At 32.7% G+C, this 18164-nt stretch overlaps 1 protein-coding gene across 2 annotated transcripts; it reads right to left on the minus strand.

The window, feature by feature from the left end:
- Positions 1-1287: 1287 nt before the first annotated feature.
- On the minus strand, positions 1288-5966 carry LOC114168902 (uncharacterized). Of its 2 annotated transcripts, XM_028053874.2 has the most exons (12): positions 5800-5960; positions 4925-5038; positions 4208-4318; positions 3876-3938; positions 3631-3744; positions 3399-3548; positions 3195-3272; positions 2890-3111; positions 2717-2803; positions 2131-2250; positions 1917-2009; positions 1288-1716 (listed from the first exon to the last, which is right to left on the minus strand). In XM_028053874.2, the coding sequence occupies exons 1-12, from the start codon at positions 5875-5877 to the stop codon at positions 1657-1659; spliced, it is 1290 nt and encodes a 429-aa protein (XP_027909675.2). In that variant the 5' UTR covers positions 5878-5960; the 3' UTR covers positions 1288-1656. The 2 variants fall into 2 exon arrangements, with proteins under 2 accessions (XP_027909675.2, XP_027909676.2); XM_028053875.2 differs by lacking the exon at positions 4925-5038 and having other exon boundaries at positions 5800-5966.
- Positions 5967-18164: the final 12198 nt, after the last annotated feature.

An 18164-nucleotide genomic window follows, 5' to 3' on the forward strand; every position in this document is an offset into this window, starting at 1 on the left:
CTTAGGTGAAACCAAAGCTTATGAGCTAAAAGACGAAGTGAAACAAAGACTGAGGGGATTACTTACTTGGAAGGAACTCGTAACTTAGCCCATAGAGAATGCTTGCTAAAAACCCTAGCAAAGCACTTTGGTGGAGAAAAGAGAGGGAGAGAGAGCTGATTTCTAGAAATGAGACAGAATGAAAGGGGTTAGGGGCTGGAAAGGGGTATTGGGTCCCCCTAATGGGCTAGCCTTGGGCCCAAGAAAAGGTCAAGCCCAAATCACTTATTAAGCTGAAAAAATGGGGCTTACATAAATGCAAGATATTTATTCAAATTATTATAAAAGAATATTGCTCCTAATATTATATCCTCTCTAAAAACAGAAATGATGAAATGTAGGTGAAAATATGTACAAAACGGACTCATGAAAAGCGTGTGATAATTAAAAATAAATTATATTCTCCCTTCTCTTGGTTTTTTCTTCTTTTTTTTTTTCTTTTTTTCCATGGTAGAATTAAAGTTAAAAAAACCTATCATCAATCAAAACATATTTTTATTTTATTATTTAGTTTTATTATTATTTTATATATTATTTATTTTATTATTATTATTATTTTAACAAAACAAATGTATTTATTCAGACGAAATTGGATGCTGACAAAATGATTTTTATTTTTTATAAAGAATAATTAATTGATAGCAAATTAATAAGAGAGTATATAGGACAAAGGTATGAATATACCTGTTTTTCCGATGGAGATGACACAAAAATCTTATATCCATTAGGTACAAAGATGTAAAAGAGCATGAATTTTTGAGAACGATATAGTGAAAATCGTCCTCAACGTACTCTCTTGCCATTCCTACTATCAAACTTTAATATCCTAATTAAATTGACATCCTAAAACTTTACAAAAATAATTGAGATGACATTTGATATTTCTAACTATTACTTTTTATTATGTTTAAGATATATCTTACTATATCTTTTAATACATTTCCAATGCAAAATAAAAGTATAATAAAAGCTTATCAAATGCAAACCGTCTTGTCATAAATTAGAATGGATCATATTTTAAAACTAATAAACTAACTGAAGAATTGAGAAGACCAAAGTAATTGGATTAGATAATTTTTCTCTCTAAAATCAATCGAGTACAATCAATTCATAGACACTCTTAACTTGTACCATTTGCCAGTAAAAACATTAAAGGAAAAAAATAAATTAAATTCTAATACATTAATTTCTCAAAATATGAAAAAGAGTTAATTTAAAAGGAATGGAACTTCAATTTTGAGATCAAAATTTACATTGCAAAATATGAAAAAACAAAAATTAAAGTTGAATTACTAAATATTACACATACAAATATAAGAAATTCCTACTATTGTGTTGAACTTCTACAACAACTCTTGACAAGATTTTAATGATCAAACAAGTACAAACTACAAAGCATCAAAATCTGATCCCCACAAACTTTCTTCAAACAGAAGGAAGATACACTGTGATAAACTAGCTAAACACTAGCTACAAATCTACCAGTGAGGTTATATATAAATTTTAATTGGTGTTCTGGAAGTGTGTGATTGTATGTGTACTAATCTGAATCATGCCATCCTCTGAAAGTTGCATACTGAAATTTTGTATGAACTAAGTGACTCAAAAATGATTCTATCATAGAGATTTCAAAACTTCTCCAAGGACTAGTCCCCATTGAGTCCAATGGGTGCCACCCTGCATTTAGAAAATTAAATTAAAACCTTAAATGAGAATGCAAGAACAAATCAGAGGTAGTTCTTAAGAAATAACCTTAAACCTAACTCAATTTTACAAAACGTGAGGTTTGTACCCAATTATATATCATAAAAATCTGTCTTATTTCTAGTCAATTCGGAATCTCCAATATTAGTATTGAATGATACAAATGACCATACCTGGCAAAATACAGCAAAAGGTTCTCTAAGAGGTCCATCACATGAAAGCTCACTTGTACTGCCATCAATGAAGGTTCCATCAGCAAAGATCACCTGAGATTGATAGAAGGGCTGTTACTGATGAGTAGGAGAGCAAAGAAAAACATCCTAAAAAGTTCAAAACTGACAAAAAGATGATAGATTTGGGTATAGATTGAGATAAATCTGAGCAGACCTCTGATGCATATCCAGCAGTGGCGCCTGCAACTGGTTTGGTATATGAACCTACTGGAGAGCTTCTCTGCACAGCCTCACAAAATGCAAGGAGACGCTCCCGGCTTCCTAGCTGAACGGCCTATTGCATTGAAGATGAACTTTATTTTTCATCTGAGTAGTTATCATATTTATTGAAGACAAATCGATTGATAAGCACTTATATAAGAAGAAAATGAGAAGGTGAAATGAATCTAACTTCTCTCAAAAGTTATCAACTTAAGCACCACAATGCTTTTAGAAGTTCCTTCATTTAAGGTTTCCAAAATTTAAGGAGTATAAGTTGATTTTAGCTTACCAGAAGCTGGACTTATTTCTAAACAAGATTATGTTAGACATCACTATAAACTTCGACATCTCAGCTGACATCAGAAGCTGGACTTATTTACATTGTCATTCTTCTATCCTATAAGTACTTATTGAAAAGTGTATCCAACTAGGACTTAACTAGTTGTGTACTTCATCATAGTTTTTCAACCAGCAACGCATTTTTTCTAGAAATGCAGACATTTTATTTAAGAAGAAAACAGAAGATTCAGTAAGAAAACCTGAACCGTATCAGAACGGGGGACACGGGGGAGTGGCTGCACTTTATATCCTTTAGATGCCAACACTTCAGCAATGAGGAAGGAACCCTTACAGAGATTAAAGAATTGTCTCACTACAAAGCGTGAACAAGAAAAGCACAATCCACTGATGATTAAAATGAAGAATTCAGTACCTTGATTGCTTCCCCAACCATTTGTGGTGAAAGAAATAATCCCTGGAAAAAGGCTCGCATGATATCACCCGGAGTTGAGCCACAATCCAAGCCAAGTCCAGGAGCAGAAAGGCGAGCTGCAGCTGCTTCAACCCATTTTTGCTTCCCAGCAACATATCCACCACATGGCGCAATTGTTCCACCTGGATTCTTGATCAAACTGCCCGCAATCAAATCTGCACCCTGCTACCAATGTACAGTATAAATATGTAATACTAAACATACCGAAAATTAACAAAAGCCAGAACTATCACGTTATCACATACCACCATTGGAGGTTCAATGCTTTCAACAAATTCACCATAGCAATTGTCCACCATGACTGAACAGCTGGGATTTTGCACCTGTACATGTATATTTGAGGGGATTTCAGAGAGAAAAATGCCACAAGTATAAAAAGTTATAGCCTTAAAGGATAATAGCACAGACAAAATAAACTGCAAAGGTAACCCTTATTATGAAAACCTAACCTTGATTATTTTTATTGCTCTTGCTATGTCATTGACACTCAAACTCCGGCGCCATGAATAACCACATGACCGTTGTATGAGGGCACATTTTGTTTTCGATTTCACAGCACTCATCAGTGAATTCCAATCAAGTCCACCGTCCTCAGCTAGCTGGAGGAAAATATCCACAAGAGTCTTAGAAAGCAGACCAGTGAATTACAGCCAGAAAAAGTATTACTAAGTAGTGTCATACCGGAACTTCTCGGTACTTCACCCCGAAATCTTGGAGAGAACCTAGTCCACCAGAGTCCCTTTTCCCAATTACTTCCTCTAGTGTGTCATAGGGAGCTCCAGCAACTGCCAAAAGCTGCCAGCTATATTAGTCCAAACCTTGTTCCAGTTACAAATACAAGTATTCAACAGAAAAATATTCTACAGCTATATAAGGGTAACTTTTACCAAATAATGAAAAGCAGAGAATGTGAAAAACAATGTTACCTCATCTCCAGGCCTCAGGAGAGCAAATAAAGCACATGTGATAGCATGAGTACCTGAAAAGAACTGTTGACAGATGAGAATATTATAAATCATATACGGTCAACTTTGGCGAAAACAAAGAAAGATGGTTTAGAGCACAAGTTTCAACCTAGTTCCGTCTAAAACGAAAAGATGCACAATTGTATCCCCACAAGTGGTTAGTGTGTTTCTTGAATTTGAACTCATGATTTCCAAAACATATATAAAGCAATCGCCTTGCCGTTATGCCGAGGCTCATCTTCAGTAAGAACTAAAAAGTAGAGTAGAAAGGAACAAAATGGAAAACTATGAACCTGTGAGCGAACAATAGCTGACTCAGCCCCAACAATTTCTGCAAAAGCCTGGTCAAGTGCCCCTCGGCCCCCAGCTTCATCATGACCATAACCAGTGCTACCACCAAAGTGCTGATAGAACATAAACAATATTCATATTATTAGGAACTTATTTGAATCCCCAAACACAGATAATAACTAATTCTGCAGAAATTATAATGAAAAAGTTTGATAGCATGATTGTGTTAACTACCAAAGCTCACAGGCAGATAGAAATTTATATCCAACAAAGATGACAGTGACCAACCATGGTACCACACATGTAAGCTCCTAACAAACAAATTTAGGACAGAGTACTAAAAAGCAGAAGCAAACTCTTGAGATGATGACTTCGCAGATAAAACTTTCACTTTCACAGAACTTTATTTTATCCATTTTAGGGGAAGCAGAGTCTTTCATTTCCTGGTTCTTTGCTACATATCTGTTACAGTGAACATAAGTGTAATTTTCCGCCTCTTCGGGGATAACTGTTCAATAATTTTGAGTGAAATGAATCAAATTTGGGAGTGCAGAAAAATCATTACAATGGCTTAAAAGGCATTTCGAGCAACAACACTAAAAACAGGTAAAGTTTTATTAGCCTCAAACCCATGATGGGCATCATATCAAATAATTATTAATCCAAGAATATTATAGCATCTTTGCAAACAGGTTATCTAAATCAAAGGGCAAGCTTACATGAGATCCAACTCGAGCATTCTGAAAAGCTCTAAGGACACGGCTGGTATTGCAGGCAACCAAATTATCCACAGCCCTAAACTCTAAATGTAAGGCATCTACTGCTGTTACAACCTGTACTACAAGAAAAGGAAACCATTTACCATTACTATTCTTTACCAATCCACACTCATTTTCAGCATGTAAATCAAACACCACTTCAAAATCAGAACTTTTCCTCCAAAAACTAAATTAAGCTTCGTAAGACTCCGGGATCATAGAAAACCAGAAGATTATCTCTAAAATTCAGGGAAATAACATAATATATATATATATATATATATATATATATATATATATTGAGGAATAAAAAGGAATTCAAATCATATACCACGTGCCCTTTCCATTTGAAAGAAGCAAGAATGCAAATTCAAATGTGCATTTCAACTCGTTTTGCGCATTCAATAGAAACATTCTCTAACATTCTCAAAGACAAGCGAAACTCTCAATCCTCTAGAACCAGCTTTTATTCATTTCCTTCACATCTTCAACTCATAAAGTAAAACCCAAAACCAAATTCTAAACTGAAAAAAAGAAAAAAGGTTATTCAACCAGAACAGACCCTAATTTGATTCTCTTCTTCCAACAAATTCCAAACATTTTTTAAGCAGTACAAAGCCCAACTAAAAGGAAAAACTTCATAATCCTTTTAATCACCCAAAAGAAAAAAGGTATTTCTTTTCCGGTTTTTATAATTTGTAATGCTTCTCAAGCTACCCAATGATGCCAAATGGTTCTGAATTCAAAAAGGTCTAACTTTTTTAACAATTCTGAAGGCTTAGAATTAACAAACTTGTTAGAGTGAGAAAATAAAGATGTGGGTTGACAGCACATACCTCTGGCACAAAGGGGTTGGCAATGGCATGATGAGAGTTGATAACATTGAGAGGAATGGAGAGAGGAGAGGCAGCCATTGGAATGGAAGCTCGAATGGGATAAGCAGAGATAGCCTGCTTAAAGGCGCATTATTCCTTGGAACTAGTCATAATATCTAACATTTTTCTTCTAGTTGATAAGTCAAGGTTTAAAAAATAAAGAGAATTTATTGAAAAACATTACTATTACTCTGCAATATTCGCTTCTTCTTTGTATGGTACTAGTTTTTTAACCCGTGGTAACTTTTTAAGCATGATGAATAAATATGCAATATTTTAATAAGAAAATCATACGATCATCATTTATATTTCAAATAATGATGTAAATTAAAGTAGAACGGTAGGAGGTTGTATTACCTCAAAATTTATATTGATATAAGAAGGTTTTTATTAATAATGAAGGCTTTTATCTTTCTTCTTTTATCTTTTATTGTGTATACCGTATTGCATAATGTTGTATGTGTTTCTTTTTAGGGTTATAATACTTTGACAAACTTTTTTTTACAAAGTTTACTTTTTAACACACTAAATCTTTTTTTCTCTTTCTAAGTCACATCAAACCTTCATTTCATCCATTGAAGTATCGTCACATGTGCATTGTTAAAAGTTTGTCAACAAAACTTTGTTCAAATATAATTTTTCTTCTTTTTAAAGGGTTTTGAAGATTTCTTTGTACATAACATTTTTAGTTGTGGTACTGACATTTCCATCTTCGTTCAAAATAGGATTTTCAATTTGTTTTTTGTTCTAACTCTAAAAGCAACAACATACACTTGGTCATGTGTGAATACTTGATGTGGCAAATAAAGTTCAACTCTCGTTAGAGATTGTCCTTGACTCTTATTGAATATCAATGCAAAACAAAGTGATATTAAAAATTGTCTTCTTTGGAATTTAAAAGCAATCTCAGAAAACATTAAATTCATTAATAGTATAAATATCTTTTGAAAGCATTGCTACCATGATGCCTTCGTACACATGTACTTGTTCATTAGTGAGTGAATTTAAGAGAATTGAATATTCGTTAGCCATCTCTGGTTCATTATAGTTTAGCTCATCAACAATAAATCTATTTTCAAATAGAATTGAATTTGAAAGTTCAGGTTGAGGTAACCAAGCATAATCTTTCAAAGACCTACCATTTGACATCAACAATTCTTATATTTGCAAGAGACAAAGGTTTTTTAATTTATCATCCCCAATTTGAAGACCTATAAAAGGAATGAATATTCAATAATATAAAGTTATAATGATATGATGGATTTATAAAGTTTAGTATGTATAGTACTATATGGTAAAGCAAAATAACCCGTGTCATAAACACATTAAGCATGGTTGTGATATTCCAATAATTCAATTTGACCGAGACACATCTGTATATGATATTTTATTGATAATTATCAATGAAATATCCAATTTTATAAGTATTTAATTTATTAAAAAATAAACTTTTATAACGACAATAATTTATAATTTGTTAACGTTTAACAAATTTGATTTTAATTTGAATTCACAAAATAATAATCACATATTTGTTATATTTTAAGAAAATTGTACATTTTTAATGTATTTTTTTAAGTATCATGTCTAATTATTTTCAAAATAAGTGCAATAGCGTATAAGGTACTTGTCATATTTGATACATGTATCATATCCGTGCATCTTAGGACAATGGCATAACAAGGGAATGTACCATTCAAAGTGTGTGTCAATGAAACTATAAGAACTCTAACAAATATTTTGGGCACAACCCTTCACTCTCATACAATATCATATAAAGCTTCAATATCTTGTGAAAATAAAAAACAGAGAGTCGTCATCGTAGTTTATCAAGAAAAACTACAAAAAAACATATAAAGAATGATCTACGAAACCAAATAAGATCCACGAGTCAATTACGTATGGAGAAGATAAAATTAACAACCCCACAATGTTCGTTCAAAGACACTACAAAGTTCATTCAAAGACGGTTTGTCTTAATTAAGTATGCAAAATTAATGTCATTTTTAAAATGTCTATTTTCACTCGAAAATCAAACAAAACAACATATATAAATTAATAAAGAAAATATTTTTGAAAATTTTATTTGGACCTACAAATATTTATCTTATTTCTATGTATTTTCATTCATAATAGAAATTAGAGATTGTCATTTTTATTAAAAAATTGTTTATTAGTTAATATTTTTAATTTTTGAAATTTTAATATTTTTTTATATTTTTACTTGAATTAATATTTTAATCATAAAAGAAAAATGAAACTTGACATGATAATTAATGATAATTAATAGTATTCGACGTTATTACTAAAACTTTAATTATTAAGTAAATTGAAGACTTAATACGATAGTTAACCGTTTCTAGGATTTTTTTATAATTATAAAATAAATCTAAAATTTAACATGATAATTCATTCTTTCTAAAATATTATATTAAAAAAAAGTTTAATTATCAAATGAAATCTTTGAACATAATAAATTTTACATTTTCTAATATTTATTATATTTCGATTTGAAAATATAATATTTAGAAACAACAAACTGCAGTTTTTATTCAAACAAAATGTAAAACATCAATAATCATTATAAGACTATCTAATAACAAATGTAACATCCCATTACAGACATAATTAACGGAACGTCGCACGAGGTAACATAATAGCACAGTCCTAGAATTTTAAACCCAACTCCTTACAACACAAGGCACACCACGGTGCCATCAGAAAATCAGTCATAAAGTTTAAAAGGAATATAAAGAAATAAAAAGTCAAATTGATACATGGGCCGTAGTCCTAAGAAAAGTCCAACAAAATAAAACATCAAGTCCAGCCTAGGTGGACTATGCAGCGGAATCCTTTCTCCTCTGTTGGTCACGAGTACCTCTCGCCTCTGCTCCCACCAATAAATTGATGATCATCGCAAGAGTAGAAGGATAACATACAAGGCATTCAAACAAGAAAGGGTAAGCTAGAGCCAAAAGATTTCATCAATACAATCAGGTACATTTTCACAATCCAATATACTCATATAAACCAAGCATGTTATGACTTCTCAAACAATACACTAAGACTCGACTCGACTCATCCGGATACATATAACCTGGTCGGATTCAGCGGATGCTTGCACTTGTGGTGGATACCTCTGCTCACCCTCAAGCTACTCACCCACGAGCTATGTGTTACAAGTGTTACAATGAATCAATTCCCTCACACACAAGGTTAACCCTTAATAAGTTTCAAGCCTCCTACTACTCTCACCACAGGAGTCAGTCCGCTCTGAGTGAGACTAACCGACTCCTTAGAGTGTCAGGATGCAATCCTTACCTTGAATCCTTACCAAGTTATACAGATGAGGCACCACCAAGGACACCCACTTGAATCCTCTTTCATTTGCCTGGTAAATCCATACCCATCCATCATTCTCAAACCATAGTTGTGAACTCCATCTCATGCCACTACCATGCCACTTTAATACCAACCATCTCATTTATTTCTCATGCCAAGATCTAACAATCACAACAATCAAGTTTGTAGCCACAGCTTATCTCATGCATCTCGTTTCACAAGCCTCATACATTATATAGAGTACAACATAAACCAAACATTTAATTTAGCCAAACTAAGAAAATAGCGTGACCCGCAGCGAATCTCGCTCAAGCCAGAAGCCCTCGCTCAAGCGAGAGGAGTGCCCTCGCTTAGGCGGTGGACTCTCGCTTAGGCGAGATCGCGACAGGGACGCTGGGAGGCTCTCGCCTGGCTCGCTTAGGCGAGCCCTTCTCGCCTGAGCGAGACAACCCCTCGCCTGGGCTAAAATAGAAGCAACGTGCCAAGGCTCTCACGCGTGCTCGCTTAGGCGAGCGTCTCTCGCCTGAGCGAGATGGTGCCTCGCTCAAAACAAGAGCTTTCGCCTGAGCAAGAGCTCGAGTGCAGCCCTGGCCTATTCCTATAAGTCTCGCCTAGGCGAGACAGGCTCGCTTGGGCGAGTGTATCAGACCTCGCCATTGTCCCTCTCTGCCACAAACACATATCAACACCCAAGCAAATATACCAACCATACCATACACCCATAGCAACATATAAGCACGAAAATCACAAAACACAACCAAGGCAACAACCATCGCACCAAACAATAGGGTTCTAGCTTCCTTTACCTGGAAAACAAGCTAGCATCTGGGTCCTTGGGTACGAACAAGGAACGCAACAACTTCTAGAGTGGATTAGCGAGCTAGAAACAGTGAAACCAGTTCAAAACGAGCTCTCCATGACTGACCCTAGTTGGAACCACGAAGAAGGAACTAAATGAAAATAAGGTATGAGTTGGAACAGACTTACGTGAAGTGGAGGTCTGGTTGGAGTTCACTTGGAGAGGGTTGACGACTAACCTTAGCAGAGCTCTGAAACGGAAGGGAGGTAGTGTTTAGGTTCAGATTGCAAAAGTGAGACTGAAAGGGAAACCCTAACAGCTTTAGGGCCTTAACACCCTATGAGACAACCTTTAGGCCCAATAGATTAAGGCCAACCCTTAAACATTAGGGCAGAGAAATGAAACTGGGCTTTACAACAAACACGGACAATAATTATAAATTCTTGAAAATTAATTAGAATTTCAAAACACGTATTACGTTTTCATTTTTTCTAGTTCCTTTATTGTAGTTAGTGGAGTTGATAGCTTCCAAATAAAAGGTAAAACAAAATCGCCTGTGTCAGCAACACGTTAGGCAAAGTTATCCTCTCATACTTCAATTTGTGTTAGCTATTCAAATTCAACCTACAATAGAGTATTTAATTTGATAAGTGTTTAATTTATAAAAAAGTAACACTTTTAATGATAGCAATTATTTTGCTGACGTTTAATATGTTTGAATTTAATTTGACTTCACATATCAATAATTACATATTTCTTATATTTTTAATAATTTTGTAAATCTTTTAACATGCATATATCAAACTATCATAACTTATTATTAAAAAAAATCAGATATTTATCTTTGATTAAATTATGTTTTTGTCTTATTTTGGAAAATTTAATACAATCATATTTTTCTTAGTAATACTGCACTAATAATGTTATAATAATGTTATATGTGATGTGTCAATTCGTAGATTTTTGAATTTTAATTTTATTTATATTTATATTTTCGATTTTTTTTACTTTTCATTTATCTTTTAAAAATTAAAAAAAAAATAAAAAAATTGGCACAAGTCATTGTCACGTCATGTGTCATTGTCTCAGTTTAATTTGGTCTTGTATTTTTAATTTATTTCAATTTAGTTTCAAATTTTGTAAAATTAAACAATTTTGTCCTTTTACAAAGTGAAACAAAAATTAATTTTTATATTAATGTTATACAAATATTTTTATTAAAATTAATATTTTTATTCAAATTACTATTTTTGTTATATATTTTTAACAAAATTAAATTTATTTAAATTTGTATGTTATATTCAATTTTATTTAAAATTGTTTTCAAATTTTAAATTATTATATAATTGTTAATTTTAAACCAACTCAAACATTTGTATACAAATTATTGAATTTTCACTACAAAAATATATGGTTTTAACGAGGGTTTATTAGTTGAGGCTGTAATAACCTCTATTAAGAAAGAGAATATCAGAGGTTTTATAAACCTCCGTTAAGTGTCAGGGGTTTTGAAATGAACCCTAGTGAAGTTTAGGTTCCACTTTACCTTTTTTCATTTCTCATTTTTCGTAACTTTCAAAATTTTTCACTTTGACTGTTCAACTTTTCTCTCTTTCTCATTGTGTTCTTACAAGGAAGATGAAGAAGCTTTCACTCTTCTCTACGTGCCTTACACCATTCTCCCTTTCCCTCCGTGTTTGACGATATTTCTCTTTCGATTTCATCTTTATAATTTCGTCTCAGTCCCATTTTAAAGATCTCATTCTGATTGCGCGTTGTTGCCCTCGATTTTTTATTTGATTTCAGTTTCTCTCTTTCTCATGCCCTATCTCAGTTTTTTGCCCAACTCTTTCGATTTCCATAATTTATGTTATATTTCCATCTTGATTTTTGGGTTTCCATAATTTGGGTTTCCATAATTTGTCAACACATTTTTTTCTAGCATTTGGTACCTTTCCACTCATCTTAATTCTTTTCATATACCTCGCATCTTTAGTTTGTGGTTTTTGTAAACGAAAGACTTTGATTGGCTGTTAATACATTGTTTAAGGAACCAATAGGCATAACTTATCATTGTTAGAGAATGATTATAAGATATGCTAAACAAATTTCATTTTCTACATGTAAATTCATTGAATGGTGGTTGTAATTGTCCCTCAACACAAATTTGGTGGCTTTGGTGGTGATTCTACTACTGGTGTCGTTGACAGTTGATGGTGCTAAACATCTTTTCCATCCTAAACATCAAATTTATTTTACTTAAACATACGTCAGAGGGAGGGATTTAGTGTTTAACTCCATTCTTAAGGGTTGTCTCGTCTCCATCTTGTGGATTTGGCTGGAAGTGAAAGAGTGGATACATCGAAGTCTGTTGGCAAGAGACTAAAGGAGGATCCAAACAAGGAATTTTTCATTATGTCTCTTTTTGTGATTTAAAACAAATAACATTGTAATGACTTGTTAATTTTAACTTTTACGCTTTGTCATTTACATTGTTTGATATTAAAATTGTAAGTTTTGTTATGCCTCTAGGAAATTTTTGGTTAATTATGCTAATGAGGAACAACTATGATTTCCTTTTACAATTTGGTTCATTGGTGCACTTGCTTATTATGTCATTATCATTCAAATGCTACCTTTTCAACACTTATTATATTAAGAGCATTATGACTCCTAGTCCACTACTAATACCATTTGAATGAATATTTGTATTGATTGCTTATTTTGAAGTGGCCTTGGAGTTTTTTCTTTTTAGTTAATGAGATGTGTTATGAAAATGAATGCTTTTATTGAAACCTAGCTTCTAAGAGTATTCAATTTATTTATATTAGGGTAGGGTCATACAAAATGGTTAAGTTACTTTTCTTTTTGTTTTGGTTGTATTGTCAAATGTAATCATCCTCCAAAATAATAATGAAAACCAAAATGTTAAGCCATCAATAAAGAAATTTCATTGAATAAGGTTCTTCTCGTACTCAAAGAATTAACTAAACAAATTAATTATTAGGAAAGTACAACTTTAGCATTATAGTAATGCCATAATAATATAAGCATTAACTTTTTGGTATTAAAGGGGGTTTTTGAGGAATTATCAGGGTTTTTAGAACCCCAAGCATTAACGGGGTTTTCTGAACACCAAGCATTAGTGGGGGTTTTCTGAACCCCAGACATTAGCGGGGGTTTTCGAAACCCCAAATATTAATGGGATTTTGGAAACCCCCAGTAAGTTGTGCTAGTTCCAGGGGTTGCTAAAAACCTCCGATAATTCGTTAGTCATGCTTGCTCTTTTAGGAGAACTATAAACCCCTGGTAAAACCATTAGTGGGGGTTAAAACCCCCAGAAATGCCAAATAAAATCTCCACTAAAAATAATTATTTTTGTAGTGTTTACACATTTTAAAAATATACAATTATGTGAAATATAAATACAAATAAAAAAGCTATATTAAAGTATGATGTAATAAAATATCAACATAAAATACAAATTTTAAAAAGAGGTGAAAAAGTTGATAAATTATTTTATTTTATGAAATGCAATTGATAAACAATTTTATGATGTTTGTTAGTTGAAATTAATTTTGAATATTTTTTTCTATTAACAACTTTTAATATTTATATACTATTTACATAAAAATTAAATTTTGTTTAAATGTAAAGAAAGACAAAATTGCTTAATTTTAACAAAAAAATGAGACTAAATTAATATAAAATAAAAATACAAAAATTGAATTAAAGAGGAGGAAATGACACCAAATGTAACAATGACATGTGACACTGTCAATACCACATCACACTGCCACATCACATTGTTTTAATTTAAAAAAAAAACAAATTCAAAAAAATAAAAAGAAATAAATTGACACATGACAATTCTTTGACATTGTGAGTACTGATAATAACTTAATTGCATCAAAATTCCAAACAGGCATAATTTAACGTTATCCTATCTAATACACAGATGACGTAACGAAGGGGATGTAGTCAAAGTGTCTGCCAATGTAACAGTAATAACTCTTAACAAATCTTTTCAGCACAAACTTCTCTGCTTCAAACTCATGCCATATCATATAAAGCCTCAATGCCTTGTGAAAATCGTCACGCATTATGTAGCCATGCATCGTAGCAGAGAAGAACTTTTGCCTCCTCCGTCTTCCTACTTTTGGAATAAACATCAATATGAGTTGTTGAAACAGTCCAATCTACGATACCACTATCTTCCATTCAGTACTTATGTGTTTGGAATTTAAATTTCAGTTTAAGTTCACTTTAAATATAAAATGAGAAAGCTAAACATTATATAAAAAATAAAATTTATCAACTTACTACTTTTAAGATTTTAACATTGAAAATATTGTTAATATTTTATGTAAATTGACTAAAATTTAATTGGTGTTGTAAGGGACAGCAGGCTGCTGCTCACATTGTCCAATATATGTCTAGTGAAACTTTTCAACCATGGCTTCCACTCCCTTCTCCTCTACCTTCTCTTCTGAAACTTTTCTTCTTATCTTTCTTTCTCTTCACACATTTAATACTCCTATATCTCTCAAGCTAGATGTTGGAATTTTTTACTTTGACAACAAGTTCCTGTCACTAGTGTTGCATGTGGCATCAATTGTCCCGTGACAGAGGCAAAGTGGATCGAGTGTAGAGTTTTAGAGGAGAGAGAAAAAGAAGCTTTTATTATGATTATGAAAAGGTTACATACAAAGGGTATGCATGCAAGGTTATATAGAGACCTGTAGAGGCACAACAGAAAGGGAAACTGACTAACTGAAATATAGTAGTTAGAGTAACCACTAACAGAACCTAACTATGCTAACACGCCCCTCTTAAACTGAGGGTGGAGAGTGTACCAAGAGAACCCGAAGTTTACTACGAAATAGGGAGAAAGAAGACCCAGAAACAGGTTTGGTGAAAACATCAACTATTTGAAAACTTGCTGGTATGTGATTAACTATCAGTTGGTGTTTTTTGTAACATCCATATTTTTAATAAACTGTATTATTTATTTTAAATAAAACACTTAGAAAATATTCTATTTTTACTAATATTTTGTGTTTTAGTATGATGTAGTTTAAACATTAAAAATATATTTTATCATGTTGTAGTTTTTACTTATTAAAAATAACAATAAAAAGAAAACAAAACTAATAAAATATGTATATATATATATATATATATATATATATATATATATATTAAAAAAAAATATTAATTAAAATATGATTAAATAGGTGTGTATTAAAGAAAATCTTCTAAAGAGATAAGGAGATAAGGAGATAAGGAGAGAAGATAAGAATAAAAAAAATTAAAAAAAAGGAAAAGAAAAAGAAAAACAAAGAAAAGAAAGAAGATAAGGAGATTTAAAGGAGTTTTATCTAAATACATGGAAGATAAGAATAATTAGAAGTGGTAACCTTACATTTAATGCATCCATTCATTACTTGGCAAGTTGGCACATGCATGGCTTGTAAATGGATGAAAGAAATGGATGATGAAAGAAAGATGACCTAAGATTACATCATCCACATGTATTACATGGATTACTTTGGAAAGTTTTGGATTAGCTTTCATTAATGAAAGGAATCTTATCCTAACCTATAAATACATGGAAGAAATGTAGAAAGAGTGAAGGTGAGTTACGTAAGAAAGTAAGAAAGTGAGAAAGTGAGAAAGTGAGAAAGAAAGGAGACACCAGTGCAGTAAGGGCTTTCTGCCCCAGTTATTTTCCACATTTTGCCTCGGGTATGGAACCGAGGCATATTGGGGCGAGGCCAAAGGTTATCACCCGAAGCCATATACCCAGTTTTATGCCTCGGTTGTTTTAAAACTGGTGCCATATACACAGTTTTCTGCCTCGGTTCAGATAGGACCGAGGCCATAGGTGAAAAATATTTTTTTTTTAATTCAAATTTTCGCAGAACTTTTGGCCTCGGTTATGGTTAGAACCGAGGCCATATGTGAGTTTTTTGCCTCGGTCTTGGTAAGAACCGAGGCATATTCCGCTGCTTTTTTTTAAAATAAATTTTCTATTTTATATATATTCCCACATTCATATATTTTTCAGACCTGCATATATTTTTCAGACAGCAGCACAACCATAACAGAATATTTTCTCAAACATCCATAATCCAAAAACATTTAAAAGATAATTGAAATGTACGCAATCGAAATACATATATCCTAATCAATACTATTGTACATTTGAATTATGAATTTTGCACATGCTATCCTACCAAACTTTATGGAGTTCGCGGGAATTGGCAAAGGACTCTTGAATGTCTGCAAAATAAGACATTAAGTTAGTATATAGAAAGACAACTTTAGTATTCCAAACTTTAGAATATTGCAAAGTAATTGTTTTAATTCAAAAATATATTACCGTGTCCCAATTAGTTGTAATACGAGCACGCACAATTGTTGTCATCCTTTGCATTATATAGTAACCGCACTCATATGAGCCGGTTTGTCTATTACACTACATTATATCAACAACATTAAAATCAATTAATGAAGAAAATCAAATCAAACAATTATAAATATATGGATAAAAATATCAAATTTGGAGGGAACACCATGCAAGACATTTTGCCTTAGCCGTTGATCTCCCTGACAACATGTTATGTCCAATAATTGAACTATGATAAAGGGAATAAGTTAGGATACTTTTATATAACATGTCATTTTCATAAGATTGAGATTAGGTTTCTTACCAATCTATCACTTGTCTAAGATGGTTGGGGGGAGGGCGGTGCAAAGAGCAAAACCACACAGTAAGGTTCTCCCTTAGGGAAACCACAAGTAATTTCCAATGATGTCTGAGAAGAAAATAAATTTATTGTTATGCATTAAAATGATAGATTATATTCATAAGTTAACATTTTTGGGTAAAATTCCACGAAAAACTATAGGTAACAATTGTTTAATTAAGATGTGGCAATCGTGAGACTTTAGGCCAACAAGCTTTAAGTCTTGCATGGACACTAAACTCTGAATATTTGAAGAGTATCCTTGAGGTACCTTGACACTCTTTAAACATAAGAAAAAACTTATCTTCTCTTGTCTGGACATAGTGTAACATGCATGGGGCAAATAAGTGCGCCTACCAACCTCCCTTGGTGCCAAGTATTCTCGGATCTTCATTTCAACCAAATCCAAACGAGCATTTACTCCATCTTTTGTCTTTCCCTGAATGTTGAGTAGTGTACCAATCAAGCTATCACACACATTCTTCTCTACATGCATGACATCTATGCAATGCCTAACTTCTAACTTTGACCAATATGGAAGGTCAAAGAATATTGATTTTTTCTTCCAAGGACTCGATGGAGATGACTTCTTGGACGTTTTACCAAATACATGATGTACTTTATTAACTTTTTCATGAATTTGAATACCAGTTAATGGAGTTGGTGCTTTGTCATTCTCTTGATGTCCATTGAATGCTTTCTTTAACCTTCAATAAGGATGATTAGCTTGTAAAAACCTTCGATGGCGCAGATACACAGTCTTCCTTCCGTTTTTCAATTGATGAGATGTAGTGTTTTCTTCACATATAGGATATGCTTTATGACCCTTGACACTGTACCCTGACAAATTACCATAAACTGGAAAGTCATTAATGGTGCAAAATAACATTGCATGCATCATGAAAGTTTCAGAAGCAACATCATCAAATACTTCAACACCATCAACCCACAACAACTTCAAGTCTTCAACTAGAGGATTGAGATATACATCTATGTCATTTCCAGGCTGCTTTGGACCAGATATCATCATAGACAACATCATGTATTTTCTCTTCATGCAGAGTCTGTGTAAATGAATAATATAACAGGCCAACAACTGTGGTTTGTACTTAAATTACCAAATGGATTCATTCCATGGGTAGCTAAGCCAAAACAAATATTTCTACATTCTTCACCGAACTTGGGAAATTCCTGATCAATATTTTTCCATTGCATTGAATCAGCTGGATGACGAAGGAGTCCGTCACATCTTCTCTCAGTTGCATGCCATCTAAGGTTTTTAGTGTCTTTAGGATTTGCAAACAAACGCTTAAGTTTGGGCACGATTGGAAGGTACCAGACTACTTTCAAAGCAGATCCTTCCTTCTCTATTTGACCATTATCTTCACTGTTTCTTTTCTGCTTGTACCGTGATGACCCACACTTTGAACATT

This window comes from Vigna unguiculata, chromosome 11 (genome assembly GCF_037176805.1).
Source record: "Vigna unguiculata cultivar grain cowpea cultivar isolate G323 ecotype 2 chromosome 11, ASM3717680v1, whole genome shotgun sequence".
Taxonomy (NCBI): Eukaryota; Viridiplantae; Streptophyta; class Magnoliopsida; order Fabales; family Fabaceae; genus Vigna; species Vigna unguiculata.